General features: G+C 40.4%; 1 protein-coding gene across 1 annotated transcript; it reads left to right on the plus strand.

Moving 5' to 3' along the window:
* The first annotated feature begins 6,401 nt into the window (after positions 1-6,401).
* IL20RA (interleukin 20 receptor subunit alpha) lies at positions 6,402-23,777 on the plus strand. The gene is made up of 7 exons (XM_070952290.1): positions 6,402-6,472; positions 9,994-10,123; positions 11,531-11,709; positions 14,521-14,696; positions 16,830-16,971; positions 20,320-20,462; positions 22,462-23,777. Exons 2-7 carry the CDS (start codon positions 10,047-10,049, stop codon positions 23,515-23,517), a joined length of 1,773 nt encoding a protein of 590 aa, XP_070808391.1. The 5' UTR covers positions 6,402-6,472; positions 9,994-10,046; the 3' UTR covers positions 23,518-23,777.
* The last annotated feature ends 453 nt before the right edge of the window (positions 23,778-24,230 follow it).

Here is a 24,230-nt window from a genome sequence, read left to right on the forward strand (position 1 = left end):
ATGGGAAGGAACCTGTATCTCTTATACAATAACTGGTACACACCAGTGGTGGGTTGCCCCCGGTTTGGACCAGTTCACAAGAACCAGTACTAAAACTGTTGGGAGGCTCCACCCACCGCTCCAGATGTCGTCATAGGCAATCTGCGCATGCGCAGAAGCTTCGCTCATGCACACACGCAATCCCATTGTGAACCGGTAGTAAAGGTAAGTAGAACCCACCCCCTGGTACACACATATCAAGTTGAATTGACATACACATAAGATAGAAGAAATAAAATTCAATTATAATCATAACCAAGTCTTTTTTTCACTGTATGGGTAATTATTATTATTTATTATTATTATTATTTATTTAATTTTTATACCGCCCTTCTCCCAAAGGACTCAGGGCAGTGAACAGTCAGAATAACATACATATAATGTGAAATAAAAACAATTTAAAATAATTAAACCAATTTGGCTCATCAGTTAAGATCCTCAGCATAGAATTTAGACAATTTGAAAATTTATGCCAGCCCGGCTTGGTGAAACAGAAAGGTCTTCAGTGTACGACGGAAAGTACGGAGATCTGGATAATTCATATCCCTGGGGGTATCCTGTTCCAAAGGGTAGGTGCCCCCACAGAGAAGGCTCTCCCCCTGGGAACCACCAGTCAACATTGTTTGACCAATGGCACCCTGAGGAGCCCCTCTCTGTGGGAGCGTACTGGTTGGTGGGAGGTTATCGGTTGCAGAAGGTGGTCTCGTAGGTACCCAGGTCCTAAGCCATGGAGCACTTTAAAGGTAAGAACCAACACCTTGAAGCGCACTCGGAAGACCAGCGGGAGCCAGTGCAGCTCGCGTAGGAGAGGTGTTACATGTGAGCACCATGTCGCTCCCATAATCACCCGTGCGGCGCATTCTGGACCAGTTGGAGCCTCCGGGTGCACCTCAAGGAGAGCCCCATGTAGAGACCATTACAGTAGTCCAGTCGGGAAGTGACGAGGGCATGAGTGACTGTGCATAAGGAGTCCCGATCCAGAAAGGGACGCATCTGGCGAATCAGGCGAACCTGATAGAAAGCTCCCCTGGCCACGGCCGTCATATGCTCTTCTAAAGACAGCCGCGTGTCCAAGAGGACACCCAAGTTGCGAGCCTTCTCCGTGGGGGCCAATGACTCGCCCCAATAGTCAACAATGGTATCAGCTGGCTATATCGGAACGCCGGCAGCCACAGCCACTCGGTCTTGGAAGGACTGAGTCGGAGCCTGTTTCTCCCCATCCAGATCCGCATGGCCTCGAGGCACCGGGACATCACTGCAAGGGCATCATTGGGGTGGTCTGGGGTGGAGATGTACAGCTGAGTATCATCAGCGTAAAGATGGCACTGCACCCCAAAACCACGGATGACCTCACCCAGTGGCTTCACATAAATGTTGAACAGAAGAGTGAAAGGACCGACCCCTGCGGCACCCCACAAATAAGGTGTCTTGAAGTCGACCTCTGCCCTCCTGCCAACACAGACTGCGACCTGTCGGAGAGATAGAACTGTCGGAGGAGAACCACCATAGAACAGTGCCTCCCACTCCCAACCCCTCCAGTCGGCGCAGCAAGATACCATGGTCGATGGTGTCAAAAGCCGCTGAGAGATCTAATAGGACCAGGGTAGAGGAGCAACCCCTATCCCGAGCTCTCCAGAGATCATCAACCAATGCGACCAATGCCGTTTCAGTGCTGCAACCAGGCCTGAAGCCAGACTGGAACGGATCTAGATAGACAGTTTCATCCAGGTAGAGGGAATTGCTGTGCCCCCACACTCTCAACAACCTTTGCCACAAAGCGAAGGTTGGAGACTGGACGGTAGTTTGCTAAAACAGCCGGGTCCAGAGAGGGCTTCTTTTTTTCCCTTCCAACCCTCCCCTTCCCCTCCCTCCCCCCCCCCACTTCCCAGAGCAAAATACAGGGTATAACATTTGACAATCATAAGCTAACATAAGCTAATTATCTATAGCCTCCTATCCCCCTCTTGAACTTTTAACTCCCCTTTTACTAAGCTAAATTTAAGTACTTTATAAAATCTCTTTGATCATTCATAAACTATTTGAAATTTTTTAGTCCGATATTTGCCTTGAATATAATCAAACCATCTTCTCCATTCTAACATATATTTCTCATTTGAATGGTCCTTTAGATATGCTGAAATTTTCGTCATTTCTGCTAAATTTACTACTTTTAATATCCATTTTTGAATAGTAGAAAGGGCTTCTTGAGGAGGGCCTCACCACTGCCTCTTTCAAGGCGGAAGGCAAGAAACCCTCACTCAAAGAAGCGTTTATAATCCTCTGGAGCCAGCCTTGTGTAACCTCTCGGGAAGCCAGTATCAACCAGGAGCGCACGGGTCCAATAAACATGTGGTCGCGTTCAACTTCCCCAGTAACCTGTCCATGTCTTCAGGGGTCACAGGGTCAAACCCATCCCAAATAATATCCTGCCTCCGTTACTCTGTCCGAACCCACCCAGTCAGAGTCCAAGGCTTCCCGAATTTGAGCAATTTTATCGTGCAGATATTGTGCAAAATCCTCAGCTCAACCTTGAAAGGGGTCTTCCCATGCTACCAGATGGAGGAGGGAGTGGGTCACCCTAAACAAGGAGACTGGGCGATTTTCTGCTGATGCAATAAGAGCAGAAAAATAGCCACTAAGTAGGTCTTAATATGAGACCTCACCAGTGTTCGGTCAGATTCGGGACGACTGGTTCTCCAACTACTCTCCAGGCATCTTTTCCGGCGCTTCATTTCCCTCAGCTCCTCGGAAAACCAAGGAGCCAGGCGACTTCAACGCCGGGTCAGAGGCCGCAAAGGCACAACCCGATCCAAAGCACCAGTGGCCATCCTATCCCAGGCTGCCACCAGGTCTTCAATCGAGTTGTGAGCTAGAGTCTCAAGAAATGGCCCAAGCTCCATCTGGAACCTATCAGGATCCATCAGGCACCTGGGGCGGAACCACTTAATCGGTTCCGCCTCCCTGCAGTGGGGTGTAGCGGACAGAAAGTCAAGCTTAAGGAGAGAATGGTCTGATCATGACAAGGGTTCGATGACTATATCCCCTATATCTAGGCCATTCAACCACTGGTCAGATACAAAGACCAAGTCCAGAGTGTGTCCCTCCGTGTGAGTAGGGTCATGAACTAATTGGGTCAGGTCCATGAAACCATGAACTCTTGAGCTACCTCAGACATTTCACCGATGGACGGCAGGTTGAAATCTCCCATGACCAGAAGCCTAGGAGTCTCAACTGCCACCCGGCTATTATGTTGAGGAGCTCAGGCAGGGCTGCTGCCATGTGACAGGGAGCTAGGTATGTAATCAGCAGGCCCATCTGTAACCCATGACCCCACTTCACGAGGAGGGATTCATATCCGGTTGTCCGAGGAACAGTGGCCTCCCTAGGATCAAGACCCTCCTTTATAATAACCGCCACACCTCCACCCCTATCCTGTGCCCTTGGCTGATGGAATGCACGGAAACCTGGTGGGCACATCTCTACGAGGGGACCCCCCCCCTTCATGGCCCAACCAGGTCTCTGTAATACCCGCCAGGTTCGCTTTCCCCTCCTGAATTAGTTCACAAATGAGGGGGGCTTTGTTAACCGCGGACCTGACATAGACAGCATCTAAGGATAAAGGTTATTCTGTTTTTACACTAATTGATACATTCTGTCCAATAGCTCTCATATTGACCTTAACATTCATATTCTTGTCATAACTAATGACAAGGTGGTTTTCTGTATAAACTTTCTCCAATCCATAATAGCCAACCCCACATTAGTCTGTAGGAATCCAGTCTAGAATGGAAAACAGCATGAAAGTCTGAGATTAGGTCACCATGTTTTTATTGAAAACCCCCAGAGTCAAGACCTATGAGATGGGCAGCTATATAAATATGATGAGTACATAAAGAGTACAGAGAAAGGTATATTTGATGGATAAGTTTCACAGCATGAAAAAAATACTTTAGGATATCATTATCATATGGAGATCCAGGGACACTTGCCAACTTTAGAACCGTCTGAAGATCTTTCAGTCTTATTTGCAATAAAACTCAGTTTCCTTAACATTTTTAGCCTTTAGCTAGCTGAGTTCAAACATTTAGATCAATAAAGATCAAGAATAAAAGAGGTTGAGTCTACCCATTTTATTAAGCTATCATGTGGTTAGTTTGGCTTCAGTTCAGAGCATGAGTGTCAAACTCGCGATGTCACGTTACCATCACGTGACATTTTCCCCTTTGCGGAGTTGGGGTGGGTGTGGCCTGCACATGACGCAGTTTGAAACCCTTGGTTTAGAATGTTGTGTGAATCTGACTTTAGCACTGATACATCAAACTTTACCTCTTGGCGTGAATCAATTATCATTTAGGCCATAAACCATGGTTTAGCCCACTACGGAAACTCAGAATCAGTTTCACCTTTTCAAATATCCACTAAGTGTGAGGAAGTTCTGAAGATGAATTAAATCAGCAGTACCAATTTCGAAATGAACATCCTTGCCAGAATAAATGCACAAAATTTTATCTACACAGACACTTGAAGATCAGTCACATAGGATTGCCAAGTATTCTAATAAAATAATCCCATTTTTATTTGCCAGCTTGCTAGACTTTGGCCTCCCAAAACACCATGGCGATTTGTAAGCTTTATGCTTTAGTGCAATGGGTGAATCCAGCCACAAAATGTGAACAACAAAGTTCTATACTCATTTTTCACCGATAGACCAGTTGCTGTGTGCCAACACATTGGCAGATGATAATAAGCAACTGACACACCCCAAAGGATGAGAACCATCGAAGTGATGCCTCAACTTGTACAAAATGAGTCAGTGCAAGAAGCCAATGTTACTGGCCTTGCGGCTATTGATGTCACGTGATTAGCAGCATAACCCTGTATGTGCCTAGTGACTTTTTCTATAGGATTGCTGCAGTTCCGTATACAATGTCCTGGAAATGAATGGAACTCAGTGGAGTTTTATGATTCTGTATAATCTTATGTAGAGTTGCACTATAACGAAATGTGGAACAATCTCACGGCTGATTGTCATTGTTGAGTAAATCAATATTTATGAAATGAATATAAAAAAATTATTTATTTTTAGATGATGGTGTCACAGCAGACAACAACATTAGGATGCATCCTCTTCTTGTTAAAACCCTAGGAAGAGATGCCTTGGTTCTAAAGCTGTGCTGGCAGGTTTGGGGTATTTTAAGTACCATTTCCCCCAAAATAAAACATCCCCTGATAACAAGCCCAATAGGGCATTTGAGTGCATGGCAATAAGGCCAAGCGCTTATTTCAGGGTTCAAAAAAATATAAGACAGGGTCTTATTTTCAGGGAAACACAATAAGTAAAAGTTCTTCTACCCCATAAATTGTGAATGTCTTTTCATTCAACTGAAATGTTTTTCTTCAATTAATCCAAATGGTTAATCAAGTAAAATACCATAGGATACACCATTTCATAAGGCTGTGTAACAGGAAACGAAAATTGGCACAATCCTTCTGGCAGATATGCTGATGTTCAGTAGTACTGTACCTTGTCACTAAAATGACAGACTTCCACAGGATTTTGCACCAGTGCCAAGAAACCTGACTTTGTGTTCCAAATGTGCATTCTCCTACAAAGATGAGAAAAACATTTTGGGGGGAGGGGGGGAAACCCGACTTCTCCTGTGGCCCTTCACAGCTTCCCAGTGCCCCCACACGTAGCCATTTAGAAACAGGCAAATTTCATAACGCTGCGGTAAATACGGTAAGACTTAACCAAAATCAATCAATCAATGAGACAACTTCCTGGAAGAAAATTCTGTGTAAAATTGTATTGCCCTTAGCTAAAAGTGGGAAGGGGGGGGAGAGAAAAGATGAAACAAGAGCTTAGTTATTGACGAGATTTTCCAGCATCTTAGCCCTGCAATTAGGCTATCGCCCTCCCCCACCCCCCAAAATATTTAAACCCCAGCCAGGCCCTACATGGGGCTAGCATTCCGGCGGAGGGCGTTTTAACCCCGATCTACCCAGATCCCACCTCGCCGCTCTTCAGCTTAAGCAGGCGTGGCTTCTGACTGCTTGCATTCGGGAACCAAGGCGCGAGAGCGCAACTTGCAAGCAACTAGCCCGAACCTTGGAAAAGCACGCGAGGCGCGAAGCCCACGATAGGATCGCTGCGCGTCGCTCCCTCTCCCGGAGGAACGAGCCAAAAGTTCGGCCAGGCAGGAGTCGCTAAGCGGGTCAGCCCTGGGAACCCTGGAAGTTCTCCTCTTGGCTGGTTGGGGTCGCCGCTTGCTGCCGCCCTCTGTGTCCGACCCCAATTGAGGAGAAGGTGGCGGAGACGAGCATCATGCAACGCACAGGCGCTGTCCCTTCTCAATGAGTGACCCCGCGGCGTCAGCTCTCTGGCTCCTCCTGCTCCGGCTGATCTTCCCCGCGCCTCCTGCAGAGGCGGCAGGTAGGTTATGCCGGGGGTCGCCGGGGGCAGCTTCTTCTTAGCTTTGGACGTAAACCCGAAGCGTTGAGCCGCTTCTGCTCCTGGGACGTTTTGCTGAGAGCGACGGATGTGTTGATAGATGAAGATGCTAATCAATTTTTTTTTTAAAAAAAAGGCGTCCTGCAGCAATAATGGGTCACAGTTAGGTCTTGGAATCTGCTTTAAATCTATTATCTGCAATATTAGGACAGGGATGCCACTCAATACCTGCAGAGTGGATGAATCATTGGTGGTGGTGGGTGGCAACCAAGCTTATTTATTATTATTTATTTATTTATTCAATTTATATGCCGCCTTTCTCCGGAGATTCAGGGCGGCTCACTTTTTAAAGTGGCACTCTGTTTATACAAAAGGCGTGCAAGCCTTAAATAGGCTTACAGAAAATGTGCAAGGTTGAACCGGATCAGACGGGTATTCGGCTTAGAATGGGCTGGGTTGTTTTCCCATGTGAGCTTTCAAATTGTCTGTGGTGATTCTTCAAGTTTTCTTGCATTGTTGGACAGCTCACTCTTTGGAGAGAGAGGGAAAAAAAAGAGCTGTGCTGTTGCTTTGAAGTTACTTTTAGGGATGGGTGCCTCCTCCGCCCTGCAGTTTTCATAGATCTATGTACCAGCTATTGCAGCGGGGTGGGGGGTGGGGGGGTGTTAGATGGTTGCACTAAGACCCAGACCCAAATCTTCTTTCAGCAATGAAGCTTCCTGGCAGATTTTTGAACAAATTGTTCTCCTAGAGACAGTGAGACATCCACATGTGCTGTCTTGGTTTTCTTGGAGAAGAAGTGACATACCAGTGCAATTGGGTTGGAAATGCTTTTTTTAAAGAATTGTAAAGATAACGATGGGCCGACATAAAAATAGCATTGGCAAAGTTATCGTGTATCATTTAAAAAATAAATATACTATGTTTAAAATAAGCTGCATAGAATTCTGCATTATGTCCTGAGTTCTCACAGACATTTGATCAAGGTTATAATGAACTTGATGGCTTAACTTTAATATTGGTTAAATTTAATCACTAACCTCAATTATGAATCCACCTGGTTTGGTTATTTTATGGTTTACTGTTTTATGCAAATTCAAAACATAGTTAATTCTATAACCAGATTAACACAACTATTGATTGTTTGCACATATACAGTACAAATAAACCCAGACTTGAAACAGAACTTCAGTCTTTTATTTGTACTATGGTAAGTTTATTTAACTTAAAAAACTTTATAAGAAGAAATGTGCAAAAATAGAAAACTTATTTAAAAGCAACAAAAGAAAACAACAACAAACTTAACAAAAAAGGGTAAACCACCTATAGATATTACATATCCTAAAATATCAAAACATGTTTAACCTATCTAAATTAAAGAAAATAAATTATGACTGTTTAGTGTTACAAATTGTTTCAAAATCTGTGTCAAAGTAGAATATATCATGTCATTTTTATTAGTAGATAGAACTGCCTTTTCAAAGATAAATAAAGTACACATCTCTTGAATCTACTCCTTAATATCAGGAATAATACTACCTTTCCAATTTCTCAAAATAATTCTCTTCAGACCTGATATAACCATAACGCCTCAAAAATAATCAGAACCCAAAGTTTTGGAACGTAGTTAAACATAACACTAACATCTTTAACATAACATTAACATCTTTAATTTAAAAAATCTCCATTAATGTACTTAAGTAATTAAAGTATTCCCAAATTTTGTCAGTAATTTACAAGACCATATCAGTCAAGTAACTTTCAAATTCAAGTATAGGTAGTCTTCCCTTGCCATTGCTATAAAGTGAATCATCAGTTATAAAGTGAATCATCATGTGACCATGCTCAATTCATGATATCAGTGCCAGCTACAGTTGTGAAATGAATCAGTTATGATCATTAAGCATGACATCACATGACTACAACTGGTGACTTCCAACTGGCTTCCCCATTGACTTTGCTTATGGGAAGCTGGTTATGAAAGTTATAAATGGCAATCATGTGACCACGGGATGCTATGACCATAGCAATAGCACTTAGACTTATATACTGCTTCCCAGTACTTTACAGCCCTCTCTAAGCAGTTTACAGAGTCAGCATATTGCCCCCAACAATCTGGGTCTTCATTTTACTGACCTTTGAAGGATGAAAGACTGAGTCAGATTCAAACTGCCAAATTGTAGGCAGCCGGCAGGCAACAGAAGTACCCTGCAATACTGCATTCTAACCACAGCGCCACCACGGCGCACCATCATAAATGCATGCCAGTTGCGAAGCACCCAATTGCTATCATGTGACTGGACAGGTCTTAAATCTCCTCTTTCAGCACCATTGTAACTGTGAATGATTGCTGGAAGAACAACCAATAACCAAGGACCATAGGTGGTCCTTAGTTAATAACCTTCATTGGAACTCTCAATGCCACTGCTAAGTGAAGCAGTCATGAAGTGGAAAATCACAGTGACCACCACTGTGTTTTCCAGCCAGAAGAAATAAGACTGCTCAGTTTTATACGTTTCACGTGTTTGGTTGCTTTCTAATCACTCCCCTACTCTTGACAGTGCTCAAGTGTTTTATACCCATCGAAAACAATGTATTTGCACTGTAGCCCAGGGCTGGGAGCCATGGCTGTGCTACCCAAACAGCTTCCACGCACGTGACTGAAGGATGGTGCAAAGGTGCTGCAAAGGTGGCGATAAAGTTTTTTTTTTTCAGTCTAACTTCAAACAATGGCTGAACAAGGGGATTGCTAAGTGAGGACTATCTATTCCTATAGAGTTTTTCCATAAAGTTAATTATTCAATGAGTCTCATCGTCAAAATCTAATCTGCAACCAAACAGGTCCATACAGGCCCATCTCTTTGCTGTCCCAGAAGCAAATCACTTTTATACTGTATATCGACCCCAGGAATTGCCAGGAGCTTAGTGGAAATAAATAAGAACTTTCCCAAAAATGCCCACAAAACTTGATACTCTATTAAATTTTCAACATATATTATAGATATAGTCAATAAAATACAAACCCAGTGATCATTTTTAACTTCAATCTATTGAAATTGTATCCTTATAATTAAAACAAACTGTCCACACTAGCATTAAAAATGGGAATAGATATTATTTTTATGTTATTTATTTGTATTCTGCCTTTTTTATTTTTACAAATAACTCAAAGCATCAAACATATCCCACACCCCTCCATCCTGTTTCCTCACAATAACAACCTTAACCACAATAACAACCTTAACACAATAACAACCTTAACCACCAAACTGTCTCTCTATTAAAATTTCAGGATTACTTTTTGCATGTGAAAATACTATATGGCAGCAAAAAGCAACCTCTATTTTTCAATGCCTAAGAAGGGAGATGGAACAATTTTCCTGCAACAACTTTTGGTCCACCCAAGAGTGTTCATTCTGCCAAAGCCCCTCCATCTATTTTAATTCCCCCCAATTTTTTATGTGTGAATCATAATCTAATTGTTCATTTTTTTTTCCTAATAGCATCACATTGTTTTTTGCCCAGCCCATGGAATGTCCATTTTATCTCCAGAAACATGAAGAACATCCTGCATTGGTTGCCACCAGAAGGAATAGAGGAGAACAAATTAAATTATAAAGTGAAGTATTTGATGTAGGTTGGCTATTGGGTTTTATACTGTGTATATTGTAAAAGTCAGCTATTTCCATGTGCAAATGCTTCGTTCTGCTTCCATAAGAGGCTGAAGACTATAAACGAGGGAGGCATCTCTGGTGGTCCTAAGGTTAATTTTCAAATTTCTACATCAGAGGTTTATTCAGTCTTCCACTGAGAAATATCTCTTTTGTAACTGGCTGCCTGGTAGAGTATTAAGAGGAGAAAGCACATAGCATAGAGCTAATGGGTATTTCTACTCACTCCTATTTACTGCTTGCTGAAGCTCTCAGTAGAGTACAGGTAGTCCTTGACATACATCATTTCATTTAGTGACTTATAACTGCTCCGAAAAAAGTGATTTATGACTGTTTTTCTCACTTATAACAGTTGCAGCATCCCAATTGTCACATGATCAAAATTCAGATGCTTGGCAACTGGTTCGTATCTATGATACTTGCAGCGTCCTGGGATCATGTGATCAACTTTTGTGAACTTCTGATAAGTAAAGTCCATGAGGAATCCAGATTAATTTAACAACCATGTTACTAATTTAACATATGCAATGATTCACTTAACTACTGTGCCAAGAAAAGTTGTAAAATGGGGCAAACTCACTTAAGAAATGTTTTACTTAGCAACAGAAATTTGGGGCTCCATTGTGGTTGCAACGTGAGGATTGCCTGAAGGCTGAAAAATGCAGTATTAGAAATAGTATATGCAGTATATGAAAAAGCTGCCCACTTCTCAAGGATAACACTAAATTTTTGAAATAGTTCAGACCCCTTGAAAAATTGGTCCTTACATCTTATTTTTGCTGCTTCATCAAATACCCCTCCTTACTAGTACCTAATTAAGAAATAAATTATCTATTTAAAAGTCATAGTGTTCTACAAGAAGGGAACATAAGATAACTTTATTTTTTTTAACATATGGGAACATCATAGAATAGTAATACTCTGCCACACTTCAGGCTGGATTCTAAAAGTGCACTTTACAACAGGTGTATCATGAATGTAGCAGCCATAGCAATTCCTTAAAGCAGCCCTGACTTTTCCCAGGACTGTGTAACAGTTCTACAGTTAGCCAGGGATCCCAGGGAAAGATATAGCTGCTTTAAAGAGTTGCAATCACAGCTCACATAAAACTCAGCAGCAGGTAATTCCAAAAGCAGAAATTATTGTGCTATTTTTGACACAGCTACCCCTGCCATGCCCCAATGCACTTTTTTTGGAAGAGATTCCCAGTGCACTTTATGATATTCCAAAGCAGGCTATTTAATATTTAAACAACAACAAAATCTTTCAAAACTCGCTCTTTCTCTCTTCCCCAGTGTTCAACCCCAATTAAGGATTAATTGCAGAAGTGCTAAATTTGTCTCTTTTTCTTTTACCTTTTGATATTCAGATATGGCACGGATAAATGGATTAAGTATCCAGAATGTAAGAATATCAATCAGACCTGGTGTGACCTCTCACATGGAACATACAACCACAAAGAACAATATCATGCCAGAGTGAAAGTCTCTCTAAAGGGAAATTGTTCTGTCTGGGCAGAATCACCCAGGTTCAATCCATTTACAGACAGTAAGGACAATTAATATATATTCATAACTGTTGTGAGATGCAGGACAGCCACTGGTGTTAGATATTTGTGATTTCAATCCATGTCAGTCACCACTGATTTCCTGCAACAGATACATGTTGGAATATGCAAAATGTATATGGTGAAAGAGGAACTGGTCTAAACACAGCCTGAGGATTGTTCTATAGCAGGGATGTCAAACTCGATTTCATTGAGGGCCATATCAGGGTTGTGTTTGACTTCAAGGGGCTAAGTGGATGTGGCTGGGGTGGGCATGGCCATCTTGATGTCACTCATGTCACTTTTGGGGGGGGCTGCGGTGGCCTGGGCGGAGCTGGGGGGGATGGTCTCCTACAGCACTCTGCCAATGAAAACAGAGCTCAGGAGGCCCAGCATGGCCCTCCCGAGTCCGTTTTCGGCTGCCACAGCCGCCTCCAGCATGCTGCCAGCTGCCGTCAGGTTGTAAATCAGTGCCACGGGCCAGTCCTTTGCTGTTTCCAGGGTGACCCTACAAGCCAGATCTAAGCACATCACGGGCCAGATCCGGCCTGTAGGCCTTGAGTTTAACACCCCTGCTCTATAGAAAAAAATGAAAGCAGATGGTCTCTAGGAACAAAGACTGAATATGTTACAGTTAAGGTTCAGCTCAGGCTTTTGCTATAATAACTTATGTGCACTGCAGTTCCATTACATTCTTTGAAATACAAACTAATTATTCCATTAATTGCTGAATGATCAAGAAAAGTCCCATTTCTTGCTGCAGAAGAAAGCCTCCTTCAAAATGTAAACAGCAGCTTCAGAGAAGAGTTTGGTGTGGGGGTTTTTTCATAACACCTAAGGGGAAGCCCTGAAAGAATAGTTAAAGTACTTGTCCCTGACTGCATTGTTCTAAGGCTGTTGTGGTGTCTCTGAGGCTGCCGTTTATGAAATAGGATGCTGTTGCACTTTTGCTATTAGTTAGGGGTATATATCTGACTTGTTGAATTAAACAGAGAAAGCCAGTGATTCAAAACAGATTTTTTTAATCTTCCTGGATATTTGAGTCTGCTGCTATTGGGATCCAATAAAATTCTGCTTCTGGTCTGTTTCTCCAAAGTTGTTGAAGTTGAAAAGGGAAGCTCCATGGGATACAGACACAAGAACACACTTCCATTTTCCCCCACAGATATTAATCAAAACAATACAGAGATTAAAAATCTCAAAATCCTTGTTCAATATAACTTGTCTTATTTAACTTCTGTGGCCTTCTGTGCTTGCATGCACCCATAACAATCCTTGCATGTAATAGCAATGTTTCTTAGCATGCATCCTAGAACAGAGAAAGGGCTAAACTAAAGTCTACCATGTTGTTTCAGAAACTTGTTTATTATTCTAGAACAGGTCTGTCAAAGTGGCGGCCTGTGCACCAGATGCATCATATGCAGGCCATGCCGACTCCAGCTCCACAAAGGCAAAAAACATCACGATATGTCACGTGACACGATCGAGTTTGACACCCGTGTTCTAGAATATACTTATGAATGAAGGCAAATATATGTGCCCCAGGATAATGTTGCAGGATCCATCTGGGTCAATCACTGGGACCAGAGGGTTAGTCTTCTGAGCTTTTGGACTGGTGCTGGAGCCCATCTTCAGGGAACTCCATTCTGGTGAGAGAGAAGTTCCCTGAGGATGGATTCCAACACAGGTCCAAAAGTTACCAGATTAAACTTCTGGTTCCAAGCTGACCCAGATTGGATCCTGCTAGAATATACTTGTCATCAGAGGAAAACCAGTGTGCAGGGGGTACTTAGCATGAATAGAAATGCAATGGCATTCGGGATCATATGTCTTATTGCTTATGAATATAGAAATAGTGTTGCTTGTATACAGAACAAGTATTTTATTGATCAGACTGTGCTTATAGAACTAAACTCATTGCCCTGAGGCATGCTTCCTGATAGCCCAAGAGTCATAAAGGTTGTTTTTTTTTACAGCTTCTAAAGTGCAATAAAGATATTTATTGCACTATGTAGATTCAGTGAGAAGTCTGGACTAGTCTAGTAGCTTCATTTTTCTCTCTCTCTGATTAAAAAAAATACTCATATTTCATCAGGAACTGCTTTTGAATCACCCCGCAATTTCAAAGCCAGGTTGGCCATATGGTATGCATTCAAAGGCAAATTGATTATGAAAACCAATATAATTTGATTCATGGAGAAACTTTCTCAGGTTTTCTTTTTTTTTTTTTTTTTTAGATCCAGCTCAATATACTGAATTTTCTAAATACATTCAAATTAAGAATTGATGGGAAATTATTAAAACTTTTCTTATGTAAGTCAGACTACCCAACTTGGTCCTCTCTGGTTGTGTTGGACTCTTACATTTCCTCATGTCTAGCCACAATGATCAGTGCTGATTTGGAAGGCTGATCAATGTGGTGAAACAATCTGGAGAGGTACCATTTGGAGTAGGCAAGCCTAAACATGTGTTAGGGAAAAGTTCAAGGTAAAAAATAAACCAGATAGACCAACAAGGAAATTCTGTCTCGGTTGGTTTTGTGTTCTTATTGAGGGGGTCCATGATGCTCTCTGAGATTTATTGTTTCCTTGAAGACATTTCATTACCCAAACTAGGTAACAACTTCACTGCTAGGTAATATCATCATCATCATTAGCATTGAAGATGTTACCTAGCTTGGGTAATAAAACACCTGCAAGAAAACAAGTAAGCTCAGAGAGCACCAAGGATCCCACATTTCAACCCTGAACTACAAATATTCTCCTTTATTGTGTTCTCATTCTTATAAATAATGGTATATGTTTGCTTTTCAGCGACTATCGATCCACCCGCATTTGCCCTCTCGTCTACCGAGAATTCTATTTCAGTCACCGTGGTTCCCCCCGAGAAATGGAAGGCAAATCCCAGGGAGGAACCGGTATATTTGCACGAAATATACTCGGGCTTACAATATAACGTGTCGGTATTCAACAAAAACATAAATAAAAGAGTAAGTTTGAACATGGAAAATGGAAACTATTGTTTGGCAATTTGAATGGATTGTGCTACAGGCAAAATAGAGATGGTGTTCTCCTGTCTCGTGAAGATGTAGACCGGTTTAGCTCAAACTCAGTGACTTTAAGATGAGCGGATGCCAACTCCACCCATACTAAAAGGTGCTGGGATTGAAAAACACTGATGTAGATGGACAAAGATAAAACCCAAGCATGTCTTCAGGGACAATAACTGTAGATTCAGCGAGATGCACTCAGAATGCCTGATCTGGGTTTATAGATGTTCCCAGTTTAATGTTTCCCTTTTTTATATGCACATCTGTAGTAGCAAACCTGCAGTCTAGAGCAGAAGATTATATGCGAGGAGGAGACTTCCCCATGTTGGAGGGCCTCCTTGTTTTCAAAATCTGTTTTCTTTCCCAAGCTCCCCCTCCTCCCCCCTGCTTGAGGAGTTGCCAATGTATATAAATTCCTGGAAAAGAAAGATGCACCTGGAACTCCAAGGCAGGTTGCCAGGTCAAATCAATGCCTATCCTCCATCTAATTACCTTAAATATGGCAAGTGTGGACTGAAAAAAAAAAACAATTCAGGAAACAGGGCCAGAAGTAGAAACGAGAAGCAAAACTATGAAGCAACTACAGAACAGGACAAAGCCCCAAAGAGAAGCAATCTAGATATAATCTGGAACCACTGTACTTCCTGTCGCATCACTGACCATCTGCCTTGCTGACTACTACCTTAAATAAGCTACCCCCTCTCAAAAAAGAGGATGGATGGATGGAGAGAGACAGAGAGTTGAGAGAGAGAGAGAGACAGACAGACAGACAGAAAGAGGGAGGGAGGGAGGGAAAGAGAAACTGAACTGATACTTCTTGCCCTTCTAGTCAAGTGCTTTGAGACTTTGCCTGCTTGAAATAGTTTTCCCTACCCTGTTTCTTCACTTTTCTTTGCCTGCCTCTCTCTCAAGCATTATGTATGTATGAGAGGAAGGAGAGGGGAAAACAGAGAGATGTAGAGAGTGGATATTCCCATAGCACCAAGTCAAAGTGGAATTAGATGATACTACAAATGTGGTATACTCAATAACGCATCAGTAATGAAGTTAACACAGCGCATTAGGGAGGATGGAGATTTTCCCCAGGATTAGCAGAGGAAATTTATGGTCAACCAATGGAATGGCCCCAGGTGATGTCATAAGAAGGGGATAACATGATAGAAAGGAAAAGTAACAGGGATAGTTTTACTTTTTTTTCAACCTGCTTTGGGATTTTTAATATTTCACTACAGGCTGAAAATCCAATTTGTTTGCCTCCCAGGTATAGTATTTGCTTCTACTTCTACCTTCATTTTTGTGTATAAAAATAATTCCTAAATATTACATCATTGGAAATGGAACATTTTGCCACCAATTTCAGCAGCACAATTGAGGGCTTAGGGAGGCTGGATACAGATTTGCCCAACTCTCTGCTATATGAACACAGCCAGACCACAAGAGGGCACTATGAACATTTTAGAGTTCCCTCAACCTGATTATATGTGACCAACCATATCTCACAACAGTTGTGTTGTAACTGTTCCCATATCACTTTTTTTTTAAATCCCAAATGTGCCCTCAGAAGATTGGGAACTGTTAACCAGCTAATGACTCGTTTGTAACTTTTGTGTGTGCCATATCTAACACAGCTTGCATGTTCATAATAGGTTGTAAAAATAATAAGTCTTTCATTTTTATACGCTGTAACACAACGTAGCATAAGTGCTATCATATCAAATCAGGAGTTAACTTATTATGTTTGAATTTCAAGCATCTGATGCCTGCACAAAGGTCTGGCTCAAAATATTGTTGAAGGCAAAAGACTCCTTTTTAAAGCAGAACAAACTTTCATTTCTCCATGTATGCTGAGGAAGTACCATATATATGACATCTTATCGCATGATCTACTTGTTATGCAGTGCTTTTAGCTAGGCTTTTCAAATCCAAATATATGTCATGATTTCTGCTTTCATATGAGACTATAGAGTAGTTTTCAGAATGGGCTTTTCATCTGGTTTTTTTTTCATCAGTAGGTAACATCTTAATATAGTTAAGTTTAAAATGTAAAAAGATTTTCCTTCTTCCTCCCTTTAGTGGATGTTTTGCATTCAAAACAACCGATTGGAGGTGCAGCAGTTACAGCCAAATACGATATACTGTGTCACCGTACAAATTTATATTACTCCACTTCTGTTTAGTGAATTATCTGAAGAACACTGCATCGCTACCCTGAAAGGTAAGCAAAGGAGCAGGGGTGGGTTCTGAATTTTTTTACTACCGGTTCTGTGGTCGTGGCTTATTTTGTGGGTGTGGCTTGGAGGTCATGTGACTAGGTGGGCATGGCTAGCTGGTCAGAGTCATTTCTGGAAGGTCCTCGCACTTACGACCAGTCCTTGCACTTACGACCCGACTCATTTGTTTGCTTTTAACACTGATCAGCTGTAGGACGGCCCTTTGAAGCCCCATGCAAGAGTTTAAACAGTTTTTTTCCCTCTAGTCATCAGCTGGGACTCAGGAGGCAGCAATAGATTGGGGGTGGGACCAAATAAAAGGTAAGAATAATGTGGGTGGGGGGTGGGGGGAGGGCGGGGGGGAGGAGAACCAGTTCGGTGACGTCATATCATCACCGCTACCGGTTCGGCCGAACCGGACCGAACCAGGATGAACCCACCACTGCAAAGGAGTACAAAATACACCAAACTTCTGTGTGTCATCAATACTATGAACAGATGAATGTTGTTGAGGAAGAATTCCACACAGGTTTCTAGTTCTTTTGAAAATTCTTCAGAAGAATCTTTTGAATTTATAAGATGTGTAACATTTCCTGTGTTAAATCTGTTACATCTGCCACAATGGGAAGGAAACCTCCTCATTCAATTTCCATCACAATTGTTTTTTTTTAGCTGTCAACATTTTTTATTGTATTATAAAGTATTATAAAATACAAAATACAAAGTAAATAGATGAGCGGGGGGTGGGTGGGAAGGAAAAGTGAGGAAAGATAAGGAAAAAGAAAAAAAGAGAAAGAAGCATTGACTTCCGACTCTTGTTACAATAAAATAAGGCATTAACATCAAATCACAACTTTTTGTTTTTTCATAATAATATGAACAAGCCATTACCAGGGGTGGGCTTCAAAAATTTTAGCAAGGGGTTCTCTGCCCAGTTTCTGGTGGGCGTGGCCAAGTCAGCCTCCTGCACCATGGCGGGGGGTCATTTTTGCCGTCCCCGGGCTCCGGAGGCTTTCCTCGAGCCTCCGGGAGGGCAAAAACAGTCCCCAGGCTCCGGAGGCCCTCTGCGCCCTCCCCGAGCCTCCATACATGCCCTGCACTTATCTGCATCCAAAATGGGCTATGTGGGGACTCCTGGGAGGGGAGGGGCCAGCCAGGAGTGGGATTTGGGGGTTCTCCGAACTGCACAAAATCTTAGCTAAAGGTTCTCCCAAACCCCTGCAAACCCCCAGCAACCCACCCCTGGCCATTTCTAAAAAGATCTATCAGTCTAATCGGTAAAACCCAAAGTCAGAGTTTCATTGTGCTTCATATCAAGCACAAAGTTCAGAAGGGGTCTCCATATGGAAACAAAAGTACTTATGTTCTTTTCTTTAATCAAAGTAGTCAGTTTAGCCATTTCGGCCATTTCAATTCCATCAACTTCTGCAACCATTTGTCCATAGTAGGAATCATTTTTCATGCGTACAATAGTCTTGCTGCAAATAACAAAATTCCAGGGGAAAAAAATCCAATTCTTTTTCCATTAAACCCAAGAGAAAAAGTTCTGGTTTCATTTGGTTTTGCTTTTGTTTTTTGTTTGTTTGGTTGTTGTTGTTTTTTTGAAAGAGCAACCAAGATCTATCATAGTTGATCTTAGGTTTCCATTTGAGTCTCATGATGGATAGAAAAGGCAACATTCCTATTACAATGTTCCATTAATATGGCCTCTGCTAGTTACTCTTACAAAAATAGACCTGTTTTTACCCCTCCTTTTCAGCTCTGCAATATTAAGTAGTTGCATTTTTGCTTTGATGGGATTCTGAAGAGCATAATTTTAAATCTTTTATTAGAAACAAGCAAGTCAGCCCTTTTTAGTCATTATTAATTGCCTATGTATTCCTAATAAATGCAGATAAATTAGGCGAAGAAAGAAACTGCTGGCAGGGAAATCAATAACTTACTCTGGATGAACAGCCTAAATATAGAATTTAAAAGAACATAACCCAGCTGTTACACAAGCAAGAAGTTATAAAAGAGACCTTATTTTAATGCTTGCTAACATGCAATATGTTTTGAAAAATATTTCATAAGCATGCTGGCTGATATGTGGGCACATGTTGAAAGCAAAACTGTCAAAATTCTCTACAGAAGCTAAAGGCCATTTTTCAGTTCTGAATACCCTCTAATCTAATTAGATTTTATACTAGAAATTAGAAAGAGTTCAAGATATGTTAAACTTCCAAATAGATATAAAATATTATGCATGTTTTCTAGCTAATATACAAGTAGTCCTCAACTTATGACAATTGGGACCAGAACCAAACAAGGCAGTTGTTAAAGTCAGTTGCACCTGGTTTTGCAACCTTGTTTTGACACAATTGTTAAGTGAATCAGGTGATTGTTGAGAGAATTCTGGCATCTTCCACTGACTTTGCTTGTCAGAAGCTGGCTGGGAAGATCACAAGTGGCAATTAGGTGCCCTGAGATACTGCAACCATTATAAATATATGCCAGTTGCCAAATGCCAATTTTTTTAAATATTATTTTTTATTGTACATTTTCTTTTGTTATGCATAACATTTCCATTTCTGCAACGACAGTGTACTGTCCATATCAAATCTCTTTTGAATACACATATTATACACCTTAATTATAGCCATTATTTTCATTGTATATATAATATGATCTTCACTCCTGGTCATTCTATACAATTTAATCTGTAATCAAATATAATCCAATAATAACAATAAGAATATTGCTTGTAATGTTATGCATATATATATATATATATATATATATATATATATATATATATACATATACATATACATATACATATACATATACATATACATATACATATACATATACATACATACATACATACATTTAACTCTATCCTATTAATCATTCTTAATTATAAATTTGCTAACTTCTGCTTCTGTTTTCTATCCATTTATAAAATAAGTCCCATGTTAAATAATACTCTGTTTCCTCTTTGTCCTTAATTCTCATTGTTAACCTGTCCATTTTGGCGCAGTCTAGTATTTTCTTCATTATATTTTCATCTATAGGCATGCTTTTGCTTTTCCAGTTTTGTGCATACATAATTCTTGCTGCTGTTATTACATAAATGCCCAAATTTTGATCATGTGACCTTGGGGATACTGTGATGGTTGTAAGTGCGAGGACTGTAACTTCAAACAAGCGCAAAATGAATGGCTTGTAAGTTGAAGACTAGCTGAAAGAATGCATGTTTTTCCACTTTCAAATAGGGCTGCTTATTTTGAGAAAGTCAGGTATCAATTGTTAATGCTTTTGCCTGCTGGCCCTTTGAAAAAATGGAAAACATCTAACCTATGTTTTCTCAGCAGATCCAGCTTTCAAGCAAACTGCAACAGTCATATTTGGATATACTTTACCAGGTCTGTTGTTAGTCCTGATTATTTTGGTGTCAAGCTGCTGTCTATATAGATACACTCATTTGGTGAAGCAAACGTATCCCAAGAACTTGGTAAGGATTCTTTGCCATCTTTGAAATATATAGTGCTATAATTTTTTTAAGACAATGTGCAATGAAGCCTAGTTTATACTGGTATTAAATGGTATTATTTGAAAAAAGCTCTTTAGCTGCAACGATGGTTTGCATTAAATACAGACAATAAGTACAGAATTGCTGGTGCTTTAATTTCTCACATGCATTTATTTATTTATTTATTTATTTATTTATTTATTTATTTATTTATTTATTTATTAAATTTATTAAATTTATATCCCGCCCTTCTCCCCGAAGGGACTCAGGGCGGTGAACAGCCGAGAATTAAAATAACATGCAATATAAAAGTTAAAATAATTAAAAATAAATTAAATTAAACACCGCCCCAATTTAAAACCCCTAGCAATACAATTAAAAACCCCTAAAATCTATTCAGGCCAGGCCGGCTTGCTGAAATAAAAACGTCTTCAGGGCCTTACGGAAAGTGCGGAGATCCGGAATCAGCCGTATTCCGGGAGGTAGCTCGTTCCAGAGGGCGGGTGCTCCCACAGAGAAGGCCCTCCCCCTTAACAGAAGTGGACAACCACAAGAATTAGCAGCTGTGTAGAAGTCAATTTTGCATTCCACCCCCCCTTGGGTTAGTTTACACAAGATAGTTCAGCTGAAGAATTATCTCTTGACAGGTACTGAAGAAGCAAACCACATTAGGGAGCAGTTGCCCAAAATTCCTTTTCTTAAAATAGCGATTGCCAGATAGAGATGAGATTTTTGGTAGTAAGATGTCTCTTTCTCACTTGTGCAACTATTTGGAAGAGCTCAAAGTGCTTTACATGACATTGGAAAATCTCTACAAAGGACTTACAGAGTCTTCTAGAATCACTTGGTCAGCATTGTGCCAAATCAGTAACAAGCTTTACCCACAGTGATGGGTGAATGGCGTTAGAAGATGTCCAAAGGTGCTTTTCCTAAAGGCAACTGGATTTTCTTGCGTTTTTTTTCCTTGAAAACATATGCTTCTCATCCAAGAATCTTTTTCAGTTCTAACTGACTGGTGGGTAATGGAAATATTTATATTTTCTGCAGTCATCTGGTGGTTAGCACTCTGAGAGCTATTGGGTCTTTAATGAAAGCTATAGAATGAACTGATTTTTTTTTTTTAAGTTTTGGCTTTTTTCACTGAGTTTTACACTCAGTATTTGATGTTATACAAATATTTAAAAATACATATATCAACTATGTATGTATTTTGGATAACTGGATTTTAAATTTGTTTTTAATAACTTTATTTGGCTTGCTAATTGTCCCAAGGCTGAGGCATAAACAATCTTTCAGTCCAAGTGTCTACAATATATTACATTACTTGTGTTTATTGCACTAAGACATAATTTGGTTTTCCTATTTTTAACTTAGCAATATTGGTTAACCCTTTGTACAATGAACCATGATTAAAACAAATCATGGCTCAATGTAATGTATAAAGCCATCATGTGTAAATAAGTCATGAGTGAAATTGTTTTCTTTTTAAATTGCTCATCATGACACATACATATATTGTAGGCCAGGCTGAACAGCTATGGTATGTTATTGCTAAAAAAAATTATGGCACTAGATAAGTGAATTCTTAAGTACGTGTCAAAGAAAGAAATGTAGGAAATATTAACTATAATAATGTGGTAGAAAGGAAAAATTATAGAGAAGAAATTATGAAAATAATGAAGCAGAAATTCCAGAAAAAAAGAAGATAAGACATAAAGGAAGTGAGGAAGTGGTAGCTATAGATCAAAATCTATTTCTAATTATTAGGGAAAGGTGTGAAACTGGATGCCAACAGGCAATATCTCTCTTAGGTACGAATCTTCCATTCCTTACTCAGTATTGTAGGCCTTATAGTTATCAAAGAAATGTTATCAAGGAAATATTCATACAGTTATGTCACAAGCATATTCCACCAGATTTATTCAATATTTAATAGATAGGGACATTTTCTTTCTAAAGCTTTACCTTTTCCCCCCCTCAGATCCTGAAATACAGTCAAAGCTGTGGAAGAGATAATTTTGTTCCTTCTGAAAAAATAGTGGTTAACTTCATTTCAGTTAACGTTGTAGAAGAACATAAATCCTTTCCGGAGAACCATCAGCGAAGAATTGGCAATGGTTACATCAATGCTGAGACTGATGAGGGAAGCTGTGCAGAAGAGAAAGCTTCGAAAAATGTTCTGGGAAACAATAATTTCTTAGAAAGGGACAATGAACTAAAAAATGAACAAAATAGAAGCAAAGCAAAACTGGCAGAGTTGGAATCGCCCCAGGCTTTAGGACAGACGCACAATGATGAGGTGGTGGCATACGAATTTGACGTGAGGACTGAACAGATGACTCCAGTTCAGGAGAAACAACAAATGTTTAGCTGTATTTGTGAACCAGATTGTGCACCGCACAAATCACAAGCAACAACGTCAGAGTTGCCCGTCTATGGAACAAAGCAGGACTATTGCCCCCAGTTTGGCACACAAGATCCAAATACCTCTTTCAGGCAACAGTTAAAAGAAGTCCTTTTGAATGAAAGGCAATCTGCTTCTTTACAATTAGACGATGCTGAAGTCCCTCTGATAAATTTGATGGCTGATGAGCCCAACCGGGCCTTCTGTTCTGAGTGTGATGTTATAGCAGACATTTGTTTGGTGCCTGATCCAAAAGAGCCCTTTTTGGATGAAAAAGAAGCTGCACTCAAAGAACCACACACTTTACTATCTCTACTAACTCAAAAGACAACTTCAAAACATCACCAGATTGGAACAAGGACCAAGGAAAACCAGGAAACAGGGATGGAAGACAAACTGAACCAAACAGTTGACTGGAATCCTTGGACTGGGAGGATGTATTTATCCCCGTTACTTAACATAACAAAAGAAGATAAAATTGACTCCAAAAATTATGAGGAATCCCTTGAAGAAGCCCTTCTATTTAGGCTTTATGAGAGCCACTGCTCTGAAGACTTATTAGGAAGATATGAGAATATGTACCTCCCCCAACTCAAAGAACATTGGGGACTACATATAGAAATGCAAACTTAATCTGTCTTTCATTTCACAATTTACTAACTCAGTCACATGTCTATCAACAAAGACATGGGTTCAGCCCACAGTCAACTCTAACCAAAGGATCTTCTTCCAGTCAGCCAAGTCTTGTCTTATGCAATGATCTGACATAATCAGGTTGACCCAAACCCCAAGAGCTTCTTCTAGACTTTTGCAGATAAGGAATACCGCATACTAGCTGAATATTGGTGATAAGTAAAGATTTTTTGGCTATCTTCATATCATTAGATTCAGCAATTCAGTACATCTAAAATATTTTGTTAAGAAGACAGACTTGAGCTTTATTGGTTTGCTTTAATTTAGACTGCCCATACAGAGCAAAAAAAATAAATAAATGGCTTGGTTTGAATGGTATGATAAGAGGAACTGGCTGTTGTAATGAAAACAGAAAAATCTAGAATATTAGAGGGATAATTCAGCATAGGGAACTAATAGCACCAGGGATTAATATAGGTAGTCACTGACTTACAACTGTTTGTTTAATGACAGTTCAAAGTTACGATGATCTCAGAAAAAGTGACTTATGATTCATCCTCGAAGTTACAACCATTGCACCACCCCCATGGGTCACATGATCACAACATGGGTACACTTGGCAACTGGCTTGTATTTACAATTGCAGTATCTTGCGGTCACAAGAATGAGATTTGTGACTTTCCCAGCCAGTTTCTGACAAGCAAAGTCAATTG

Source organism: Pituophis catenifer, unplaced genomic scaffold (genome assembly GCF_029215685.1).
Source record: "Pituophis catenifer annectens isolate HBS135680 unplaced genomic scaffold, rPitCat1.0.hap2 SCAF_1, whole genome shotgun sequence".
NCBI classification, from domain to species: Eukaryota; Metazoa; Chordata; class Lepidosauria; order Squamata; family Colubridae; genus Pituophis; species Pituophis catenifer.